Genomic DNA, 21234 nt, shown 5'->3' with positions numbered 1-21234 from the left:
GTCACCAACACCTCACTGTGAGGAGGCAGTGGAAGTGTACCTGGCCCTCCACTCCTCCAGCAACCCATTGAGGAACGCATTAAATCGGCACCTCTCAACCAGTTTCACGCCCATGCCCTTCCCCGCTTTCTTGAGGGCGGCACGGACAGACTGGATGATCAGCGCCAGACTCGACCAACGGCCGAGGGCCAGCTGAACTTTATTGCAGCAATGCCTGCATGCTGAGAGGAAGTCCCGGAGTTCCGCTGTGGGGATGAGAGGAGACTCGATGGGAGGCACGAGGGACTCCACCACCTCACTGGCGATGGAATCAAGGTCATCCTTTGTGCTCCACATCGAGTCCCCATCCTCCTCCGGGTTGTCACCGCCAGCGGCCGACACACCCACCACACACCGTGGGGCATGCGTCCCGGCCGCACCAGCTGGTCCCGCCTCCGTCACAATCCCACCCCCAGGATCGATGGCAGAGATGTCCTCTCTGGGTTCTAGTGTGGAACTGGAGCCTACAGTGACTTCTGTCCCTAGGCCAATGATCGGTCCCGACTCCGGAAATCCAGCCGGAGTTGAGACCGGAGGCGAAGAGAGGAGGCCATCTCCTGCTCCGCCAGCGCCCAGAGACCCAGCAGACGGGGCTGCATTTTCAACCATAACTGGGTCAGGTACATCCCTGGTTAGGAGTGGATTTTGGCTGGGAGGGCTGACCCTTTGGGGCCTCGCCCTCCCCTCCACCCAGGGCACCCGACCCAGTGGCAGAATGGGAGGCTTCTCCAGGAGCAGGGCTCCATTTACTTCTTCAGGAGGGGCCACATGTACAGGGGTCTCCCGCTCCCCTCCATCCTGAGGGAAAGGGAGCTCCTGCCCCGACTTTACAGCCTTGATGTTGGTGGTGGCATGGGGAACCTGGGGACCCGAACCAAGAGACAACTCCCCTCCAGCAGATGGGCCCTGCACCTCAGGGCCCTGTGTTAACTCTGCAGAGGGGTGCCTTCTCCTCTTTTTCCCAGTAGGGCTTGGAGGCTCAGAGACCTCCATGTCAGCAGAGGCCTCTGCCTCCGCACCCTCCTTTTTTTTTTAGCTACCCTGGGCCTGAGCCCAGTCCTGGGGCAGGTGGGTTCCCCTGGGAGTGGGCCGTGGGCTGAGCTCAGGCTCGGGTTGTGCCACGGTGTCCAGGGGACACGCCTCTCGCTGTTTATTTTTCCTCCGCATCTTCCTTCCACTTGGACAGGCACCTCCCTCCCCACCGGAGCCCATGAAAACCACAGCCTCCGGAATCGACTGAGTGGTGTCTGTTGGAGGTGTAGGGAGAGTGGGAGGAGGTGCAGTAGTGCCACCCTGGGCCACTGTGGTGGAATTGGCGACTGGGAGGTTGGGCAGTTCTTACAAGCATGCCCCACCCCCTTTTTTTTTTCTTTACTCTGTATCTAACCCCCGTTTTTTTTTTTCACATCGAGGGGGCCTTTATCCCTCAGGCCCCCTTTATGTACATATTTACAGTTTTAAAATAACTTTATTAAAACAGATAAACAAAAAACTCAAATTAAAATGCCATTCTCGGCGTCGATGATGCACTCCAGTCCCTGCGGTGCCCACCGGTCGCGGAAGGCCTCAAGCGTACCGGCGGACACCGCATGCTCCTTTTCCAGGGACACCCGGGCGCGAATGTAACTGCAGAAGAGGGGCAGGCAATCGGGGAGGACGGACCCCCCGACAGCCCGCAACCTGGACCTGTGAATTGCCACCTTGGCCAGGCCCAGGAGCAGACCGACGAGGAGATCCTACCCCCGGCCCAAGCCCCTCCGCACCGGGTGCCCAAAGATCAGGAGCGTGGGACTGAAGTGCAGCCAGAATTTGAGGAGCAGCCCCTTCAGATACTCAAATAGGGGCTGCAACCTCGCACACTCCATATAAATGTGGAATACGGACTCGTCCAGGCCGCAGAAAGTACAGGTGGCCTGGGAGTCCGTGAACCTACTTAAAAGCCTATTGCACGGGACTGCTCTGTGCAGCACCCTCCACCCCAGGTCCCCGATGTAAAGGGGGAAGACTCCCGCGTAGAGAGACCTCCATCGGGGTTTCCCCTCGCCGCCAGATGGCAACGCGGACCGCCAGGGCGTGTCCGGCCGGCTGACGAGGGCGAGGAAGTGGAGAGTGTGCAGGAGCAACCCGTACAGGAAACCCCTCCGCGCCGATTGGAATGGCACGGAGGGCATTTCCGAGAGGCGGCTCGGGTTGTGCGGGACCGGCTCCCGAGGAGGGTTTCGGGGCCTGGGTCCGATGAGCAGTTCCGGCCGAGCGGTGGTCAGCTCGGCCGGGATCGCTCCGCACTCCCGAGCCCCCTCGCCACCCGCAGTGAGGGGCGTCCCGGGGGTTTCGGCTACTCCTCCGCCCGCCGGACCGTCCCCGGAGTCGGCCGCCCGGACAGCCGAGGCGCTCTCCTCCGCCGGCGGGGGAGCGCCCTGACTGGAGGCGACCATGTTCCAGACTCGGAAAAGATCCCGGTAAAAGACAGGCAACTCCCTCAGAGAGGCGCGGCTAACGGACTCCACCGGGAGCTGCGTGTCGTCTTGAAGGCAGTGACACTGGCGGAAAAAATACGTCGCCAGCGCACACCATCTGGGAGGACGCTCGACGTACAGGTATCTCTGCAGGGTCCGAAGGCGGAGAGTCGCAGCCTGGGTGCGGACGCACACCAGCGACTGACCGCCCTCCTCGATCGGGAGACTCAGGAACGCGGCAGAGACCCAGTGTTTCCTCTTGCCCCAGAAGAAATCGACGAGTTTCTTCTGGATCTTGGTGGCAAATACAGGGGGCGGGGCCAAAGTGACCAACCGGTACCACAGCATGGAGGCCACCAGTTGGTTTATGACCAACGCTCGGCCCCTGTAGGAAAGCACTCGGAGCAGTCCTGTCCAGCGCCCCAGCCGAGCGGTGACTTTCGCCTCCAACTCCTGCCAGTTTGCCGGCCAGGCTTCCTCAGCGGGGCTAAGGTGGACTCCCAGATAGAGGAGGTGCGTGGTGCTCCACGCAAAAGGTGTCATCTCCTCCGGCAGGGAGTCCACCCGCCACTGACCAACCAGGAGTCCGGAACATTTCTCCCAATTGATCCTCGCGGAGGACGCGGCAGAAAAGGTCTGCTGGCAGTCGCGCATCCTCCGCAAGTCAACGGGATCTGTGATTGCGAGGAGCACGTCGTCGGCGTAAGCCGAGAGGACGACCCGCATGGCCGGCTCGCGCAGAGCCAATCCCGTCAACCTCCTGCGAAGCAGGCACAGGAAGGGCTCCACGCAGATAGTATACAATTGGCCGGACATGGGGCACCCCTGACGCACTCCTCTCCCAAATCGAAGGGGCGCCGTCAAGGACCCGTTAACTTTGACTAGACACTCTGCGGCGGCGTATAAAAGTCGGACCCGGGCCACGAAATGCGGCCCGAGTCCGAAAGCGCGCAGAGTCCCGAAAAGGTAATCGTGATCCACCCTGTCGAACGCCTTCTCCTGATCGAGGGAGAGAAAGGCGACCGACTGACCAGTCCTCTGGGAAAGATGGATCAGGTCCCGGACCAGGTGGATGTTGTCCTGGATGGACCGGCCCGGGACCGTGTAGGACTGGTCGGGGTGGATCATGTGGGCCAGCACGGAGCCCAGGCGGGTAGACATAGCCCGGGCAAAGATCTTATAATCCGTGCTGAGGAGGGAGACCGGACGCCAGTTTTTAAGCAGGCGGAGATCGCCCCTCTTCGGCAGCAGGACGATGACCGCCCTGCGCCACGAGAGGGGCATCTCCCCGGTCGCCAGGCTTTCCCCCAGGACCCGCGCGTAATCGTCCCCCAGGACGTCCCAGAACGCCCTGAGGAACTCCACGGTCAACCCATCCAGCCCTGGGGATTTGCCCCTCGAGAGCTGGTGGAGGGCGCCAGTCAGCTCCGCCAACGTGAGCGGAGCCTCCAATCCTTCGGCGCCCTCCGGGCTGACCTGCGGCAGGTCCTCCCACAAAACTCTGCGCGCATCCTCGCTGGACGGATCCGGAGAGAACAACGCACTGTAATATGTCCGGACCAGGAGGCCCATTCCCTCCGGATCCGTGATGGAGGATCCGTCGTCGGCCAGCAGCTCAACGAGCTGCTTACGGACCCCCCGCCATTTTTCCAGCGAGTAGAAGAAGGGTGAGGCGCGGTCCAAATCTTCCAGGATCTGGATCTGCGACCTCACGTACGCGCCTCGGGACCCTATGAGCTGCAGGTTCCTCAGCGCGCCCTTCTTCTCTTTGTACGCCTGCCACAGGGCCGGGTCCGCGACGGCATGACCGAGGCGGGATTCCAAGTCGAGCACCTCCCTCTCAAGGCGCCCGATCTCGGCTTCCCGCCTCTTGGTCGACCCCTTCGCGTACTCCTGACAGAAGACGCGGATGTGAGTCTTGCCCACATCCCACCATAGCCTCAAGGAGGGGAAGCCCCCCTGCTTCCTTCTCCAGTCGGCCCAGAATCGACAGAACGAGTCCCGAAATCCTCCAGCAGCCGGTTGTTAAAGTGCCAGTACGCGGACCCCGCCCGCGTGCGGAGCGGAGTGAACTCCGCCCACACCAGGCGGTGGTCCGAGCACGGCACCAGCCGCATGGAGGCCGCCGAAACGCGGGAGACGTACGCCTGCGAAATGTAGAGGCGGTCGATTCGCGACCCCCCTCCTCCAGACCTCCACGTGAAGGCGCTGGAGTCGGGATGGAGATTCCGCCAGACGTCCACCAAGTTAAGGGAGCTGATCAGTCCCCTCAACTTCTCCACTGACGCTTGGCCGCGCTGGGGACCGGAGCGATCCCCCACCTCGAGGGTGCAGTTAAAATCCCCCCCGAGGATGATGCACTCGCCGCTATCGATGGAGCTCAAGAGAGCGGACACTTCTTCAAAGAAGCGCGCTTGCAACGCGCCGGGCCTGGGCGCGTACACGTTCACAAAGTGGAGCGGCACGCTACCCAGGCGAACGGCGAGGTGGAGCAAGCGGCCCGGCACTAGCTCCTTGACCCCCAAGATCTCCGGCTGAAAAGTCGGGGCCAACAAGATAGCCACCCCACTAGAAATAGGGGTGAGGTGACTCATGTAGACCCCACCCTGCCACTCCAGGAGCCAGGTGGCTTTGTCTCCCGGAACGGTGTGGGTTTCCTGCAGAAAGCTCACCGCGTATCTCCCTTCCCTAAGGACTGAGAGATTGTGAAATCTGCGGTGAGACCCCCTGCTGCCGTTGATGTTGAGGCTGGCTATGGTTATCTTCATGTCAAAGGTACTTAAAACCCGTCACCAACAGCTCACTGTGAGGAGGGAGTGGAAGTGCACCTGGCCTTCCACTCCCCCAGCAACCCATTGAGGAACACATTAAACCGGCGCCTCTCAACCAGTTTCACGCCCGTGCGCTTGCCTGCTTTCTTCAGGGCGGCACGGACGGACTGTATGATCAGCGCCAGATTCGATCAACGGCCGAGGACCAGCTGAACTTTATCACGGCAACCCCTGCAAGCCGCAAGGAAATCCCGGAGTTCCGCCGTGGGGATGAGAGGAGATTCGGTGGGAGGCACGAGGGACTCCACCACCTCACTGGCGATGGAATCAAGATCATCCTCCGTACCCCACACCGAATCCCCATCCTCCTCTGGGTCGTCACTGCCAGTGGCCGACACATCCACCACACACTGTGGGGCGGACGTCCCAGCCGCGCCAGCTGGTCCCGCCTCCATCACGATCCCACCCCCAGGATCGATGGCGGAGGAGTCCTCTCTGGGTTCTATTGTGAAACTGGAGCCTGTGGGTACCAGCAGCGCAGGACCCCCCTCCACCTCCGTCCCCAGGCCAATGAGTGGTCCAGGGGAGACATGATCCCGACTCCGGAAATCCAGCCAGAGCCGAGACCGGAGGCGGAGAGAGGAGGCCATCTCCCGCTCCGCCAGCACCCACAGGTCCAGCAGATGGGGCAGCATTCTCAGTTCTCACCGGGTTGGGTGTCTCCTGGTTGGTGGTGGACTCCGGCTGGGAGGGCTGACCCTCTGGAGCGTCGCCCTCCCCTTCATTCAGGGCACCCGACCCAGTAGCAGAATGGGCGGCGTCCCCAGGCTCCCCCACCACAAGCAGGGCCCCACTTACTCCTTCAGGAGGGGCCTCATGTACCGGGGTGATCCCCTCCCCTCCATCCTGAGGAATGGGGAGTTCCTGCCCGGACTTTGCAGCCTTGGTGGTGGCGGTAGGGGGAACCTGAGGATCTGAAACAGGAGACAGCTCCCCTCCAACAGATGGGCCCTGCACCTCAGGGCCCTGTGTTATTTCTGTGGAGGGGTGCCTTCTCCTCTTTTTCCCACTAGGGCGCGGAGGCTCAGAGACCTCCATGTCATCAGAGGCCTCCGCACCCTTTTTTCCCTTTTTAGTCACCCTGGGCCTGAGCCCAGCCCTGGGACAGGTGGATTCCATGGGAATGGGCTTTGGGCTGAGCTCAGGCTCGGGTTGAGTCAAAGTGTCCAGGGGACGCGCCTCATGATGTTTCTTTTTTCCCCGCGTCTTCCTTCCGATCGAACGGACGCTCCCCTCCCCGCTGGAGGCTGTGAAAACCACAGCCTCCGGAACCGACTGAGCGGTGTCTATTGGATGTGTGGGGGGAGTGGGAGGAGGTGCTGTGGAACCACTCTGGGCCGCCGAGGTCTTGCTGGCGGCCAGGAGGTTGGGGCAGTTCCTACGAACATGCCCGACCCCCTTGCAGACGTGGCACCGCGCCCCATCCGAGGTCCAGAAGACGCGGTAGGCCGTCCCCTGAAACTCTATACCGAAGTGGCCCTCCAAGACCTCCTCCCGCGCCAGCTGCATGAATAGCTGGCGGCGGAAGGAGTACACATGTCGGAGGCTGTGCTCCCGAAGACCGAGCGGGACTGGGGTGATCCCTGACCTCACCTCCCCCAGATGGTGTAGGTGGGGGAGGTGGAGCTCATCAGGAATGAAGGGTGGGACGTTCGACAAGATTACCTGACGCGCAGTGGCCCCCAGAGGGTCCACTGGCAGGAAAATCCCACCCACTGTGAGCCCCATACTTAGGGCGAGGGACACAGCCCGCTCGGTCTTCAGGAAGAACACAGCCTTCCCATACATCTTTGAGGCTGCAACAATGGCCGAAGGGCCGACAACCACGGCCATTGCCTTAACACAAGCCTCAATAGTCATATTAGGATGGGTGTAACTCTTCACCCCATGCTTTGATGTTAAGATTTTAAATGGTGACGGGGCCACAGGAGCAGCTGTCGCAGCTGCTGCAGCATAGGAGGGCCCCGCCACCGGAGAGGACTGAGAAGTCATGGGGTAGAAGAGTTACAGGCACTTTGTTGAGAGAAAAGAAAAGAGCAAATACAATAAATCAAAAAAGCAACACTTAAAGGATGTAGCACAGGGGAAAGAGGCTGAGGGAGAGGAAGGCCAGGAGGAATCAATCTTTGTTGGTATTTTAAAGAAGTCTTGTAGCTGGTCTTCCAGTTGGGAGGGTGGGGTGATGTCTTCACCTAGGTCAGCTGTAAGCTGCCAAGGCACACGCCTCCTTCGATGTTCAGATAAGAGAAGTCTCTTCACCTGGGCAGCTCCAGCTGTCCCAGGCTTAGTAGTTGGGGTGGGGAGGGAGCTCCCTCTCCAAAAATGTTAAACACAGGAGCTCCCTATTGAACAATGCAGCCCCACCCAAGGTCTTCAGGTCTCTTCTTTCCCCACCCCCAACAATCAATGAAAAAGACTTCAGGATAAAACAAACTCACAAAAGAGCTTCCAGTTCTCTGCCTTCCTTCCTTTGTTGAAATTTGGAACAAAAATTTGTTTCAGTTTGAATCTCCCTCTTGCAGCAGTCACACAGCCTGCAGCCTCCAACCTCTGCACACAGCCACAGTCAGCTGCACCTCGTTGATGCACTCAGGCTCCCAAATCAGAGAGCAGCCAATCCCAGTGCTGTACCTGTCCTGGGAGTGTTTGATGGGGGACAGTGTCGAGGGAGCTTTACTCTGTATCTAACCCCGTACTGTACCCTGTCCTGAGAGTGTTTGATGGGGGCAGTGTAGAGGAAACTTTACTCTGTATCTAACCCCATGCTGTACCCTGTCCTGAGAGTGTTTGATGGGGGCAGTGTAGAGGGAGCTTTACTCTGTATCCATTGGATTGAATTTATATTGAATTACCTGTGAGGTATCTGTAAAGGGTTAAAGTCTGCAAATGTTGATAGAGGAATGTCATGCCTTCCGGGTACCACGCAGACTGATCTGAACCCATAACTGTGCAATACTCAGGAGTAATTCATCCTGACCCTGAGCCCCAGTCTTAAATTCCTCACCAAAAATTTAGACCACCTCCAGAGGCCCAAATAGTGATAGTAAAACAAAGGGTTGGAATAGTAGGAGGTCTGCGTTTAATGTGCATAAAATCTGGTGAATAATTTCCTAGGGCAGACTTCAGAGAACTAAAACCTCATTATTCGAGCTCAATGCCTTCTAAATTGATAGACTATCGGTCAGCGCAAGGCAAGGGTAAAGCAATTAAAAAGAAAATTTAATCAATTTTCAGGCACATTTGTTAAATATATTACTGGATATATATAATCTGTGGAATTTGGGAAAAATTGTCGTTTCATGTGGAAAAGTCATTATGCCAGACTGCTCTGGATCTCAACATTCTTCACCTCGCTGGATTGGCTCTGAGCTTTATTAAAAAGTGACTTTTGTTAACACTTTGGACCAGAGATTTGTCCCATTTAATGGTCGCTAACTGGCCATTCTAAGGTTCCAGTATGGTGAGAAGGAAGTGGCGCAGGTCTCCAATGGAACCCTGCCATATTGGTTTGCGTCAGTGTCAGGAATGCAGGTCAGGGTTATTTAAAAGGGATGAACGTTTTATCTCAAGAGCCCTGCATGTCCTGTTGTCGATGGCGATTTTCACGCTGTGCAAGTTCAGCACATGGCAAACCAAGGCTGGGATGTTCCAGAATCAAAGTTTTGAGGGAGTGGAATCCCTTTTAAGATACCTGGCCAGTTATAGAGAACATGCAAGGCAATGTAAGTGCAGTCTATAGCACCTTACACCATGAGGAAGCCTGGCATGCAGGTGAAGCCTCGTGTTCTCTATTCTGTTGCACACTGTACATAGGTGGGACTTGTGCACATAATCTTGGTTGACATTGCCAGTGAGGTACTGAGGAAAAATGTTAAACTGAGGCTCCGTCTGTCCTCTCAGTTTGTTGTGAAAGATCCCACGGCACTATTCAAAGAAGAGCAAAGGAGTTAACCCCCGTGCCCTGCTCAATATTTATCCCTCAACCAACAACACAAATACAGATTACCTGGTCATTAAGCACTTTGAGGCTGTGGTCATGAAAGGTGCTATAGAAATGCAAGTCTTTTTTTTTCTCTTCGTACTCCTAGCGCAGTGAGTCTGGGTGACCTCCTTGCCACAGCAGTGGACTGTGAACTGGGGGATGTTGCTGATGTCTTTTGTTTTAGCTGGAGAGGAGCTGGTGGTCTAAACCTTTCAGGCTGCAACAGTCCACATTTCCGACATCTCCCGACATCTCGCTGATGACAGTCTTGTTTAAGGTAGCTGGGCTGGGACACCTGAAAATCATCTGAGGCCAAGATACCAGCTAGCCCTAAAAAATGGCCATCTTTGCCTCCATTTTCTACCTGGAAAACAGTTGTAATGAGAGCCAAATTCTCCACCAACCTGTCTCTCTCTCTCTCTCTCTCATTTTTCTTGTTCGAGTCTCAAAACTCCTACGGAATGATTTACTAATTTTATTTAGTTTTCATGCTGCACCCAGTCCCACCACCTCAATGAGAGGAGACGAGGGAGAACAATAAACTTCCAAACTCCCCCAAACAGGTAAGAAATAGCTCTGAGCTGCCAAATCCAGTCCTCTGGAGCTGAGGCAGCCAGAGGCTCCTCTTAAACCTCAAAAGAAGCAATGCACCCTTTACCCAAAAGGCAAATTGATAAAACTTGCAGCTTATTTTATGAGGCAAATTACACTTATTTTTCTAATAATGGGGACCAACTCTCCCTGGCTTTGCCCCAAATATTATTTTGTAGGATTTTATGAGACAGAGCTTGAATTTTACAGGAGTCGGGGAAGAAAATTGGCCTGTACAGCGTTTTTCACAACTAATTGGTTTCCTTATATTTGCAGTGGGTGTCACTCTCGCCTCTGAGTCAGAAAGTTGTGGGTTCAGGTTTTACTCCAGAGACTTGAGCACAACATCTAGGCTGAAGCTCCTAATGCAGCACGGAGGGAGTGCCGCACCGACAAAGGTGCCAGCTTTCAGATGAGACATTAAACTGAGGCCTTGTCAGTTCTCTCAGTTGGATGTAAAAGGTCCAATCCCCATTATTTCAGAGAAGAACAGAGGAGTTCTCCCTGGTGTTCTGGGGTCAATGTTTACCCCTCAACCAACATCACTAAAAAGCAGATTATATGGTCATTATTACAGTGCTGTTTGTGGGATCTTGCTGTGTGTGAAATTCCCTGCCACATTTTATACATTACAACACTTTGAAACAGTGTAGTCATTGGTTCCTACCCAAGTTTTTATCTAGCACACTTTGACTGTCCAATAGGGTCAGTGATTAAGAGCAGCCCCACCCCCTGCCACGACCGACTGGGGCCTTTCACAAACCATCGTCTACCACAGAGAACACAATTAGAGAAATGTTGGTACAGGAAGTGGCCATTTTACTCATTGTGGTAAATTTACTCATTTCAAGCCTTCTACTCCCTGGTTCATCCCTATATCCTTTAATACTTTTTTTCAAGTCATTCTCTGTTTATTCACTTGTGGTAAAGCATTTCATTTTCTAACAAGCCTTTGCATAAAAGAGAAACTCTTACTAAACTCTCCCTTCATACTTCCACTATTAATCCTAAAATTAACTCCCTTGTTATTGATGATTAAAAATAATCTTTTTCATTTTGTCCTCTCAAAACTTTGTACATTTCTGTTAAATCTCCCATACTTTAATCTTCTGTGCGCCAATGAATGCAACTCTAGCATATCTTCAAAATTATATCCCCCGATCCCAGTGAATCTCCATTGCATCTTTTTCCATACTCCAATATCCTTTCCAATTGGCTGCTCAAAACTATTTAAAAATTCATCCTTGGGGATTTGGGCATCGCTGGCAAGGCTGGCATTTATTGCCCATTTCCTCGATGCCCCTGAGAAGCTGGTGGTGGGTCTTCTTCTCGAACTGCTGCAGTCTGTGTAGTGAAGGTGCTTTCACAATGCTGTTAGGTTGGGATTTTGGGGATTTTGACCCAGAAAGGATAAAGGAACGGGTTTTTTTTTCCAAAAATATACTTTATTCGTAAAATTTATCAAGATACATTACGTAACGATTCAAACTGGGCAGTACATAAAATTCAGAACAGATCAGTTTTTTTCAATACAATACATGAGGGGCCTCACTACACTTGCCTTTCAGATTATATTTACAATGTACATTTGCATTACACATCAAACAGTCTCTGTTGCATACACGGGTTTCAGCCCCTCGGTAAACTATGACAAGAGGGCTTTATGCACTTGCCTTTCTCCATTGAGTTTTTGCGGCCGCTGCCCCAGGCTTTAGTGCGTCCCTCAGCACATAGTGTTGGACCTTGGAATGTGCCAGTCTGCAACACTCGGTCATGGACAACTCTTTGCGCTGGAAGATCAGCAGGTTTCGGGCAGACCAAAGAGCATCTTTCACCAAGTTGCTGGTCCTCCAGCAGCAGTTGATGTTTGTCTCGGTGAGCATCCCTGGGACCAGTTGGAATATGTCCAAGTCAGGATAGTGCAGGTTCTGTATATAGTTTGCTCTGTATTGTATATACTAGTTTAACTGTGAATAAACCATCCAGAGAACTTCAATGAACTGGAATGTCCCTCATTGTGTTGTTTAAGATAACACAAAGAACTCACGACAGAGGGGTAGTTGAAGGTGTTGTTGTTGTATGTTTGGTTAGTCTAGCTAGGAGATATTACTGACTCTTCAGTAAGTTTTAACAATAACGAGTTTATTACATATTGGAGAACTATACACAGCTTTATACAAGTATGTCTAACTCCACTGATGCCATGTTGCTTCTTCTTCAAGTCTCTCTCTCTCTCTCATATGATCTTTTACATCATCATACTGTCCCAAATATTAACCCTTTCAAATCCTTATACTATAGTTGTGTTCCCATGTGGCTGCTCTGCATGTCCTTCTAGGTGACAGTGGTCACAGATTTGGGAGGTAACAGATGGTCAATCAATGTCTTGCAATTCATCCTCACCTTTGGAACATCTCCTTTTGTAGTCACCCTTCACTCCTTCAATCTCATTTTTAGTCATCTCTTTACTAGACCTAATGATCAACACAGCATCAACAGTCCAATAATGTCTATTTTGCACAATCCCCCACTTTATGGAAGAAAATATCTCTTCTAATAACAAGTCTGGAAGGCTTGAAAGCTACAATCCTGTTATCTAAGATAAAAACAGTTCCCACACTTGCAAATTAGCATGAGATTCCTGGAGGAATTGTGTCAAAAACAAACAAATTACCCAGTTGGATATTTTGAGAAAGGAATTTCTTCTTAATGGCCCTTGTGTATCCAGCTGATTATTGAACACACTGAGATGGTGCCAACATTCTTCTGACAGGGGTGTGAATAGAATAACACAATGGTAAATACCCAGGGTATTCTAGAAAGATGAGATCAAATGGACTGAAGGGGCTTCCTCATTTGAATCAAAACATTGGCTGTATATATTTTTTGTGGCGATGGACAGCCTTCAGAAATAGGGAAACCATCACCTCTTCTGTCTGAGCTATATTTAGAATCCTCTCTGTTTTTCTCCTTACGTGTGAAATGGGGCATCATCGATCGGCCCTCAAATGGAGTAGAAGTTTTTATGATATTGCTGTTAAGATTCATCATAATCTAATCTAATGAAGAAATAACATGTTTATTGAAACTTTAAACCAGCTGCATATTCAGCAGTCGATGCAAGCTCAAGGGACTGACAATCTTAGCCATTGTGGATATAACCTGTTGCTAAATTGCAACCCTGATGCATCATCTACTGATATTAAGGGAACACGTATCTAAATTGTGATATTTTAACTGATACATCAGTAGAGAGGCAGTGTTACAGCTCAGTGCATTTCCCACTTAGCTTCCCAAACAGAGCAGGAACTAGCTCATCCCTTCTTACAGGACTAGATTTGAACTTATGCCCCAGAGGACAAGGAGAGGTGTCCCTAAGAGGTTTGACAAGATGGGGAAACTATGAACAACAATTTGCATTGCTATAGCACCTTTAACCACAGTAAAACGCCCCCAGATGCTTCATAGGAGCATTATCAGACAAAATCTAACACCTAGCCAGATAAGGAGATATTAGGACAGGTGACCAAAAAGGATTGGTCAAAGAGGTAGACAGCGTCTTAAAGGACGAGAGAGATCTGGAGAGGTTTAAGGGAGGGAATTCCAGGGTTTAGAGCCTAGGCAGCTGAAAACATGGCCACACTGGTGTAGCGATTGAAATCAGAGATATGTAAGAGGCCAGAAAACCTCCTTCAGTCTTAAGAACATAAGAAATTAGAGCAGGAGTGGTCCATACAGCCCCTCGAGCCTGCTCTGCCAATCAATAAAATCATGGCTGATCTTCTACTTCAACTCCACTTCCCCAGCCAATCCCTAAATCCTTTGATTCCTTTAGTGCTCAAAGATCTATCGGTCTGTGTCTTGAATATACCCCTCGTCTGAGCATCCACAGCCTTCTGGGATAGCAAGTTCCAAAGATTCACAACCTTTTAAGTGAAGAAATTTTGCTTCATCTCAGCCCTAAATGGCTGACCGTTTTTTGTGAGAATATTCTTTCTCCCACAATCTACAGGTTTTCCAAACCCAAGCTTGGTGGCCCCCTATCCACACTTCTTAACTCACCTCATCTTTTTAACCTCGGTCCTGTGCACCTCAGCCCTTCACCTGATTTCTCAATAAAGGGTTATTTTTCAGAGCAAATTTCCTCAATTGCTTCTTGTACAGAAAGTGGGAAACTGCCGGGTACTTTCGGACACCATACATCCCAACATAAACGTTTCTTACCCATCAAACCTTGTTTCTTGTCCCTCTCCAATGTTCTCCTTTCCAGGGCTGACACTCCAGCGCACTACTGAGGGAGTGCTGCACTGTCAGAGATGCCGTCTTTCAGATGAGAAGTTAAATTGAGGCCCGATTTGCCTTCCCAGGTGGAGGTAAAAGATCCCAAGGCACTATTTTCCAGGAGAGTAGAGGCGTTCCTCTGTGCCCTAACTAATGTCGATCTCTCAATCAATAGTTCCATGGGATCCTTAACACCCAGCAGAGAGGGGTTTGAGACTGCTACATTCCTCAGCTATGTGGCTGATTTATAAACTGCTAATCTGGAATCTCCAGGTATTAAAGATTAATCTGTACTATACAGCTGTGAATAACTCAGGGAGAAAACTCATACGGGCGTTAAAAAGAATTGCATTAGAGTCAGAGTCATTATGGCACAGCAGGAGGATATTTGGCCCACCAAGTCCATGCTGGCTCTCTGTAGTTCCATTTGTTTTCTTTGAACACTTTTGTTTAATAGTTATAAGAATATCAGGCAGGGGGGAAGAAGGCTGTTTGACTAACAGTCAAGAATCATCCAATCAGGTAACGAGGAATCTGTTTGCTTTCTGATTGGCTGTGGTGAGATCGCGAGGATGGACTTGTCAGGCGACCAATGAAAGGAGAGAGTGGGTGTGGGGCAGTTGGAGGCAAGAGGTCACATGATGAAATCTCCAGGAATACGTCCAACCAGAGTTAACAAGACCCTGACTGCCATAACCCATGGTGTCAACAGCAAGCCTCAGAATAAAGCTCAGTGGGGATTCAGATGTTGCCACTTGGATCTCTGTAAAATGTGGCACAGGGTGTGCAAAATTTTGGCAGCATCTCCACACAAACACTCAGCTTTACAGCTACAGATCCCATTGCATAGATAGCATAAACAAACAATACAAATATCCCTATATATTAGAATCTATCTATGTAGATCTGTAATATATTAAATCTTCAATCAGCACACTGTCAACCTTTTTCCCCATTATAAATTCTATGTCCACATTAATAATGGGGAATTCCTATGTAAACTTGTCACGCTGTAATTACAGCACCACTACAAGCAGGATAGTATAATTGCAGTATGACCCATTTACTATCTATCTATAAATATCTGTAATATATTAAAAACCCAATATTCTCCTCATAACTATCATTCCCTTCAATGGCATCATCCTGCTTATAATTGCTGTGGTTTTAATGTCACTTCTATAATAGGGCATCTAAATCTGTACACTGTGCTCTAACTCTGGACTAACAACTGTTTTACGTAAATTTAGCATCACCTCTTTGCTCTTGTACTCTATGCCCCTGTTCACAACATCCAAAATGCTTTATCTATTTGCCCTTGCCAGGGATGCCAACCCCCCAGTTTGCCCTGGAGTCTCCAACTTCTACAAACCTAATGAAGAGAAGGAAACTTCATCCTTAAAATATCCAATAGGGGACCGTCAAGAGTCCTAAAGAGTTGTTCACTATTACTTATTGTCATGGTGGTTTTTGTGACTCAAGTGTTTTAGTCAAAGGCGCAATGAGCCTACTTTTGTTGTTCTATTTTGTCAGTGGAAATTTAATGGTAGGTTTTGAGATTTTAAACTGAAAATCTTCAGAGTGACCTTGAGGTTCTACAACTTGGGTTTGGTGCTGACTTTGGGAATGGGAAGCAGGTGGTCAGCTAGAGAGGGGAAGAGCTGCCAACCTTTCCCTGTCAGATACACGATGAATGGGTCCCGTTATGCACCTGGTCTCCATTTTCCTTCAGTCTGGCTATTGTAAATAATATCATTCTATCATTCTTCAATAACTGGCTTTGAAGTTTCATTTCTGCTCTTTTGTTTGAAAAGGAGAATTGAAAATGTTGCGACTTACGTTAATCTTTTAGCTGCCAAATCCTTTTGCAACCTTGCCAGATGCGTGATGTTCCCCTCTTGCTCCAGGACTAATCCCTCTCCCTGTTTCCCCTTCTCCTCACTGTGCTCACTCACTTCCGAGAGTGCCTGCACTCCTCCTGTACCTTAACCAAGTGGTCACCTGTGAGTGGGCCTGGGCCCAATTGTAGCGATCCCTAGTCTGAGATCAGCTGACTCCCCACAGACTGGGAATCGGACTTGGCAGAGAGCTTCACTGGATGGTACTTCCACTGAGCCATGAGGACATCAGGACTGGAACACATATGGGATCTTTACACAGCAGGGATACATTGGGTCAACCCTTATTTTTCTGTTTATTGGGGATATGTACAAAGCATGCCGGGGGGAAGAGAAGTGGGTGGGCTGTGGATAGGTGGAATTATAGATCTCATTCCATGACTTTGAACTCCCTGCGTGGCAACGCTCCCTTGCGAAGAGCGAGCAGTGGGAAATGGACCGGAATTTTCTGCATGTTAACTTAATGAGCAGAAAATCACAGGCCGTGGTCCCAGGATTCACTTTGAAGCACTGCCTTCAGGATCAGCTCTTATTGGGAGCACGGAATCATCAGATAAGCCCTGATATCAGAATACCATGTCACACTGTTGTGGTATTAAACAGGCCAGGCCTGCTATCAAACGTTGACTAGAGTTCGAGGCTCAGTTTCCAATATCAATAAGTTGCTTTCATGACCTCGGGACGTCCCAAAGTGCATTACAGCCAACTCAGTACTTTTTGAAGTGTAGTCGCTGTTGTAATGTAGGAAACGTGGCAGCCAATTTGCGCACAGCAAGATCCCACAACAGCAATGTGATAATGACCCAGATCATCTGTTTTTGTGATGTTGATGGAGGGATAAATGTTGGCCTAGACACCTCGAAATAGTCATGGGATCTTTTACATCCATAAATGTCCCAGATCTGATATCCTCGTGGCTCCGTGGAAGCTCTGTGCCAGGTCCAATCCTGAGGGAGCAGACGGGACCTCAGTTTTAACATCTCATCTGAAAGACAGCACCTCCAACTGTGCAGCACTCCCTCAGTACTGAACTGGGAGTGTCAGCTTGGATTATTGGGCTCAAATCTGTGGAGTATGATTTGAACCCACCACCCTCTGCCACAGAGGTGAGCATACTACCCACTGAGCCACAGCTAACACCTCATTGCAAAAGAAATGAATATTGTGAAGGGCATTGCCATTGTCAAATTCCCCACATCAACATCCTGCGGGTCACCATTGACCAGAAACTTAACTGGACCAGCTACATAAATACCGTGGCCAAAGGCTGGGAATTCTGTGGCGAGTAACTCACCTCCTGACTCCCCAAAGCCTGTCCACCATCTACAAAGCACAAGTCAGGAGTGTGATGGAATACTCTCCACTTGCCTGGATGGGTGCAGCTCCAACTACACTCAAGAAGCTCGACACCATCCAGAACAAAGCAGCCCGCTTGATTGGCACCCCATCCACCACCTTAAACATTCACTCCCTCCACCACCGACAGAGCAGTGTGTACCATATATAAGATACAACTTACCAAGCCTTCTTCAGCAGCGCCTCTCAAACCCATGACATCTACCAACTAGAAGGACAAGGGCAGCAGATATATGGGAACACCACCATCTGCAAGTTCCCCTCCAAGTCACACACCATCCTGACTTGGAACCATATCGCCGTTCCTTCACTGTCAAAATCCTGGAATTCCCTCCCGAACAACTAATCAAGTACTTTTGAAGTGTGGTTGCTGTTTTTCTGTAAGGAAATGAGACCAGGCAATATTTACACAGCAAGAGGGCAGCACAGTGGCGCAGTGGTTAGCACCGCAGCCTCACAGCTCCAGTGACCCGGGTTCAATTCTGGGTACTGCCTGTGTGGAGTTTGCAAGTTCTCCCTGTGTCTGCGTGGGTTTCCTCCGGGTGCTCCAGTTTCCTCCCACATGCCAAAGACTTGCAGGTTGATAGGTAAATTGGCCATTAGCAATTGCCCCTAGTATAGGTAGGTGGTAGGGAAATATAGGGACAGGTGGGGATGTGGTAGGAATATGGAATTAGTGTAGGATTAGTATAAATGGGTGGTTGATGGTCGGCACAGACTCGGTGGGCCGAAGGGCCTGTTTCAGTGCTGTATCTCTAAAACTAATACTAAAGATCCCACATGCAATGATGAGATAAATAACCGTATCATCTGTTTCTCGATGTTGGTTGAGGGATAAATATTGACCAAGGCACCAGGGAGAACTCCACTGTTCTACCAGAATAGTGGCCATGGAATCTTTTATATTGATAGAGCCACAGTTTAACATGTCATCCAAAAGGCAGCACTTCCAACAGTGCAGCACTTCCTCAGCACTGCCACTGAGAGTGTCAGCGTGGCCATAACCTTCTGATTCAGAGACAAGAGTGCTACTCACTGAGCCATGGCTGACACCTATTGCAAGGGGCACCAATGATCACACTTGTGATTCAGGTAACCACTTATCTTGATGTGCGGCAGACCCAGGTGGATGTGTGTTAGTGTGCACATCTCCCTCTCCCTCTCCCTCTCTCTCTCGCTCTTCTGTCTCCCTCTCTCTTTCATTCCCTGGCTCTTTCTTTAATTTCTACAAGACGGTGACAGTTCCTGAAGAGGGTTTGCCAACTCGCCAGGAATTACCCTGGACTCTCCAAGAATTAAAGATTAATCTCATGGACACAGCAACGAGAAAAACACAGGAGAAAACTCTTGGGGGCATTAGACTAATTGTATGTCTTTTTTCCCATTTTCTTTGAACACATCTGTTTAGTTATAAAAATATTGGAGAAGGGAAGAAAGGTTGTTTAACTAAGAGTTATGATTAATCCAATTGGATTCACTTTCTGATAGGCTGCGAGAAGACGGAGTGCTGCAAGGATGGGCGTGTCAGGTGACCAATGGTGGGAGCATTGTGGGGAGGAGTGGGGTTGAAGGCAGGGCCCAATGGCCCTCTTTTGAAGGAGAGCAGAGGAGCTGTCCTCGTGCCCTGGTCCAATAGTTAACCCTCAATGAACATCACTGAAACTAGATTAATCTGGTCCTTATCACATAACTGAGGTTGGAATCTTACTGTGCGCAAATAATTGCCTGCGTTATGACAGTGACTACACTACAAAAAGTACTTCATTGGTTGGAAAGTGTTTCCGGATGTCCTAAGCTCAAGAAAGGCGCTATAGAAACGTAAGTCTTTCTTTCCTTTAAACGATGTAACCTCCAGGAATACGTCCAACCAGAGCTGGCAACCCCATTCCTGAGGTTAAGGTGCAGAGTTGACAAAGGCACTGACGATCTTTCTCTTTCCTCTTCAGGCTTATCCTCGGAGCTCGCTGCCAAAGAAACAGCCGACAGTATTGGTGATCTGCGGCCAGGAGCAAAATGGAGCTATCGGCCTAGTGTGTGCAAGACACCTTCGGACATTTGTAGGTACCTGGGGAGGTGGGGAGTCTACATGCTCTGACCTTAGCTTTGTTGAGCTGGTTTCATTGTGTAATGGGGGTGCTGTGACTGTTCTGAGGAGGGCAGGTCCGCAAATAAATAGATTTTCTTTTAAATGATTTGTAACGTTGTAATATTTATCTCAGAATCACAAAGACTTGTATTTCGATAGCGTCTTTCACGTCCTCAGGACATCCCAAAGCACTTTACAGCCAACAGAGCACTTTTGAAGTGTAGTCGCTGTTGTAATGTAGGAAAAACAGCAGCCAATGTGCGTACAGCAAGATCCCACAAACAGCCAGATAATCTGTACTTTGCTGACGGTTGAGATAAATATTGGGCCCAGGACACAGAGGTGGCTGAGGGGAGATTTCACTGAGGTGCATAAAATTATCAGAGTGGATAGGAAGAACCTATTTCCCTTAGCAGAGAGGTCAATAACCAGGGGCGGAGCCTTAAAGTAATTGGCAGAAGGATTAGAGGGGAGTTGAGGAGAAATCTTTCACCCGGGTGGTGGTGGGAGCTTGGAACTCACTGCCTGAAAGGGTCAGAGAGACAGAAATCCTAATCACATTGAAAAAATACTTGGCTATGCATTTGAAGTGCCGTAACCTACAGGGGTACAGACCAAGAGGTAGAAAGTGGGATTAGGGTGGATCACTCCTTTACAGCCAGCACAAAGACAATGGGCTGAATAGCCTCCTTCTGTGCGGTAAATTTTCTATGTTTCTATGGCACAGAGAGAACTCCACAGCTCTGCTTCGAAACAGTGCCATGAGATCTTTTATGTCCTCCTGAGAGGAGAGATGGAGGCCTTGGTTTAATGTCTGATCTGAAAGGCGGCACCTCTGAGAGTGCAGCACTCCCTCAGTACCGCACTAGAATTCTGTGCTGAAGTCTCTGCAGTGGGACTACAGACCCATGAGCTCTGATTCAGAGGCAAGAGGGCTAGCCACTGAGCACAGCTCACAACATCAGAAATTATTGTTGAGGATTTGCTTGCCCATGGTAACATCTGAAATATACATCACTATGTTCAAATACAGAGCAGGGCAAGCGGCACATCATCGATCGTGCCCAGTGTTTAGCAATTGGCCATCTACATTTTACATTGCACCGCTGATTTTAGGAAGACTAGTACTATAATAAGAAAGGATTTGCATTTATATAGCACCTTTCACAACCTCAGGACGTGCCAGAGAGCTTCACAGCCAATGAGGTGCCTTTGTACCAGCCTCATGGCAGCACTCCACACCGCGTGCATTGACTCCGGCAGCGATCTCCATCAGGGAGGGCGGGAGTTCTGCCTGAGAAATCCAGTGACAGGCTGATGTCCCTGGTAAAGCCCCACAGGAAAGTGGGTCCCATGATGCCAGGTCAAGATAAGTCCGTGGGTTATATTTCTATCTGCAGGCAATGTGAGCCATAGGCTGTGGTTTATAACCATGAAAACATCTTGTCACATCAATAAATAAAAATTAAAGTTTGTTTCTGCCAAAGTCCACTCGACAGGAAGTATATGCACTGAGAACTTCCTGTGGTTACCCAAAATGGCAACCCAATGTCTCGTTCTCAGGTAATCCAAACACACCTGAAACCCCTTTTGATATGGCAACCAAACTGCCTCTTTAAGTGACATTATTCAGTAGCAGTGTTGCACTAGAAGTTTCACGTGGATGCTTCTGTGGTGTAGCGTTTTAAATAATTTATTGCTGCATGTCTGTCAG

The 21234-nt window shown here is 50.2% G+C and overlaps 1 protein-coding gene across 1 annotated transcript in view; it reads left to right on the top strand.

The window, feature by feature from the left end:
* Window positions 1-21234, top strand: part of yjefn3 (YjeF N-terminal domain containing 3) — a 79936-nt gene that overhangs the window by 46733 nt on the left and 11969 nt on the right. Inside the window, exon 3 of the mRNA XM_068015788.1 lies at window positions 19381-19491. Coding sequence (XP_067871889.1) covers window positions 19381-19491 — 111 coding nt within the window. The remainder of the gene's footprint in view (window positions 1-19380; window positions 19492-21234) is intronic.

The sequence above is a fragment of the Heterodontus francisci genome, chromosome 36 (genome assembly GCF_036365525.1).
Source record: "Heterodontus francisci isolate sHetFra1 chromosome 36, sHetFra1.hap1, whole genome shotgun sequence".
Classification (NCBI taxonomy): domain Eukaryota; kingdom Metazoa; phylum Chordata; class Chondrichthyes; order Heterodontiformes; family Heterodontidae; genus Heterodontus; species Heterodontus francisci.
The sequence above is the reverse complement of the archived record's forward strand: the minus strand, read 5'-3'. Positions and strand labels throughout refer to the sequence as shown.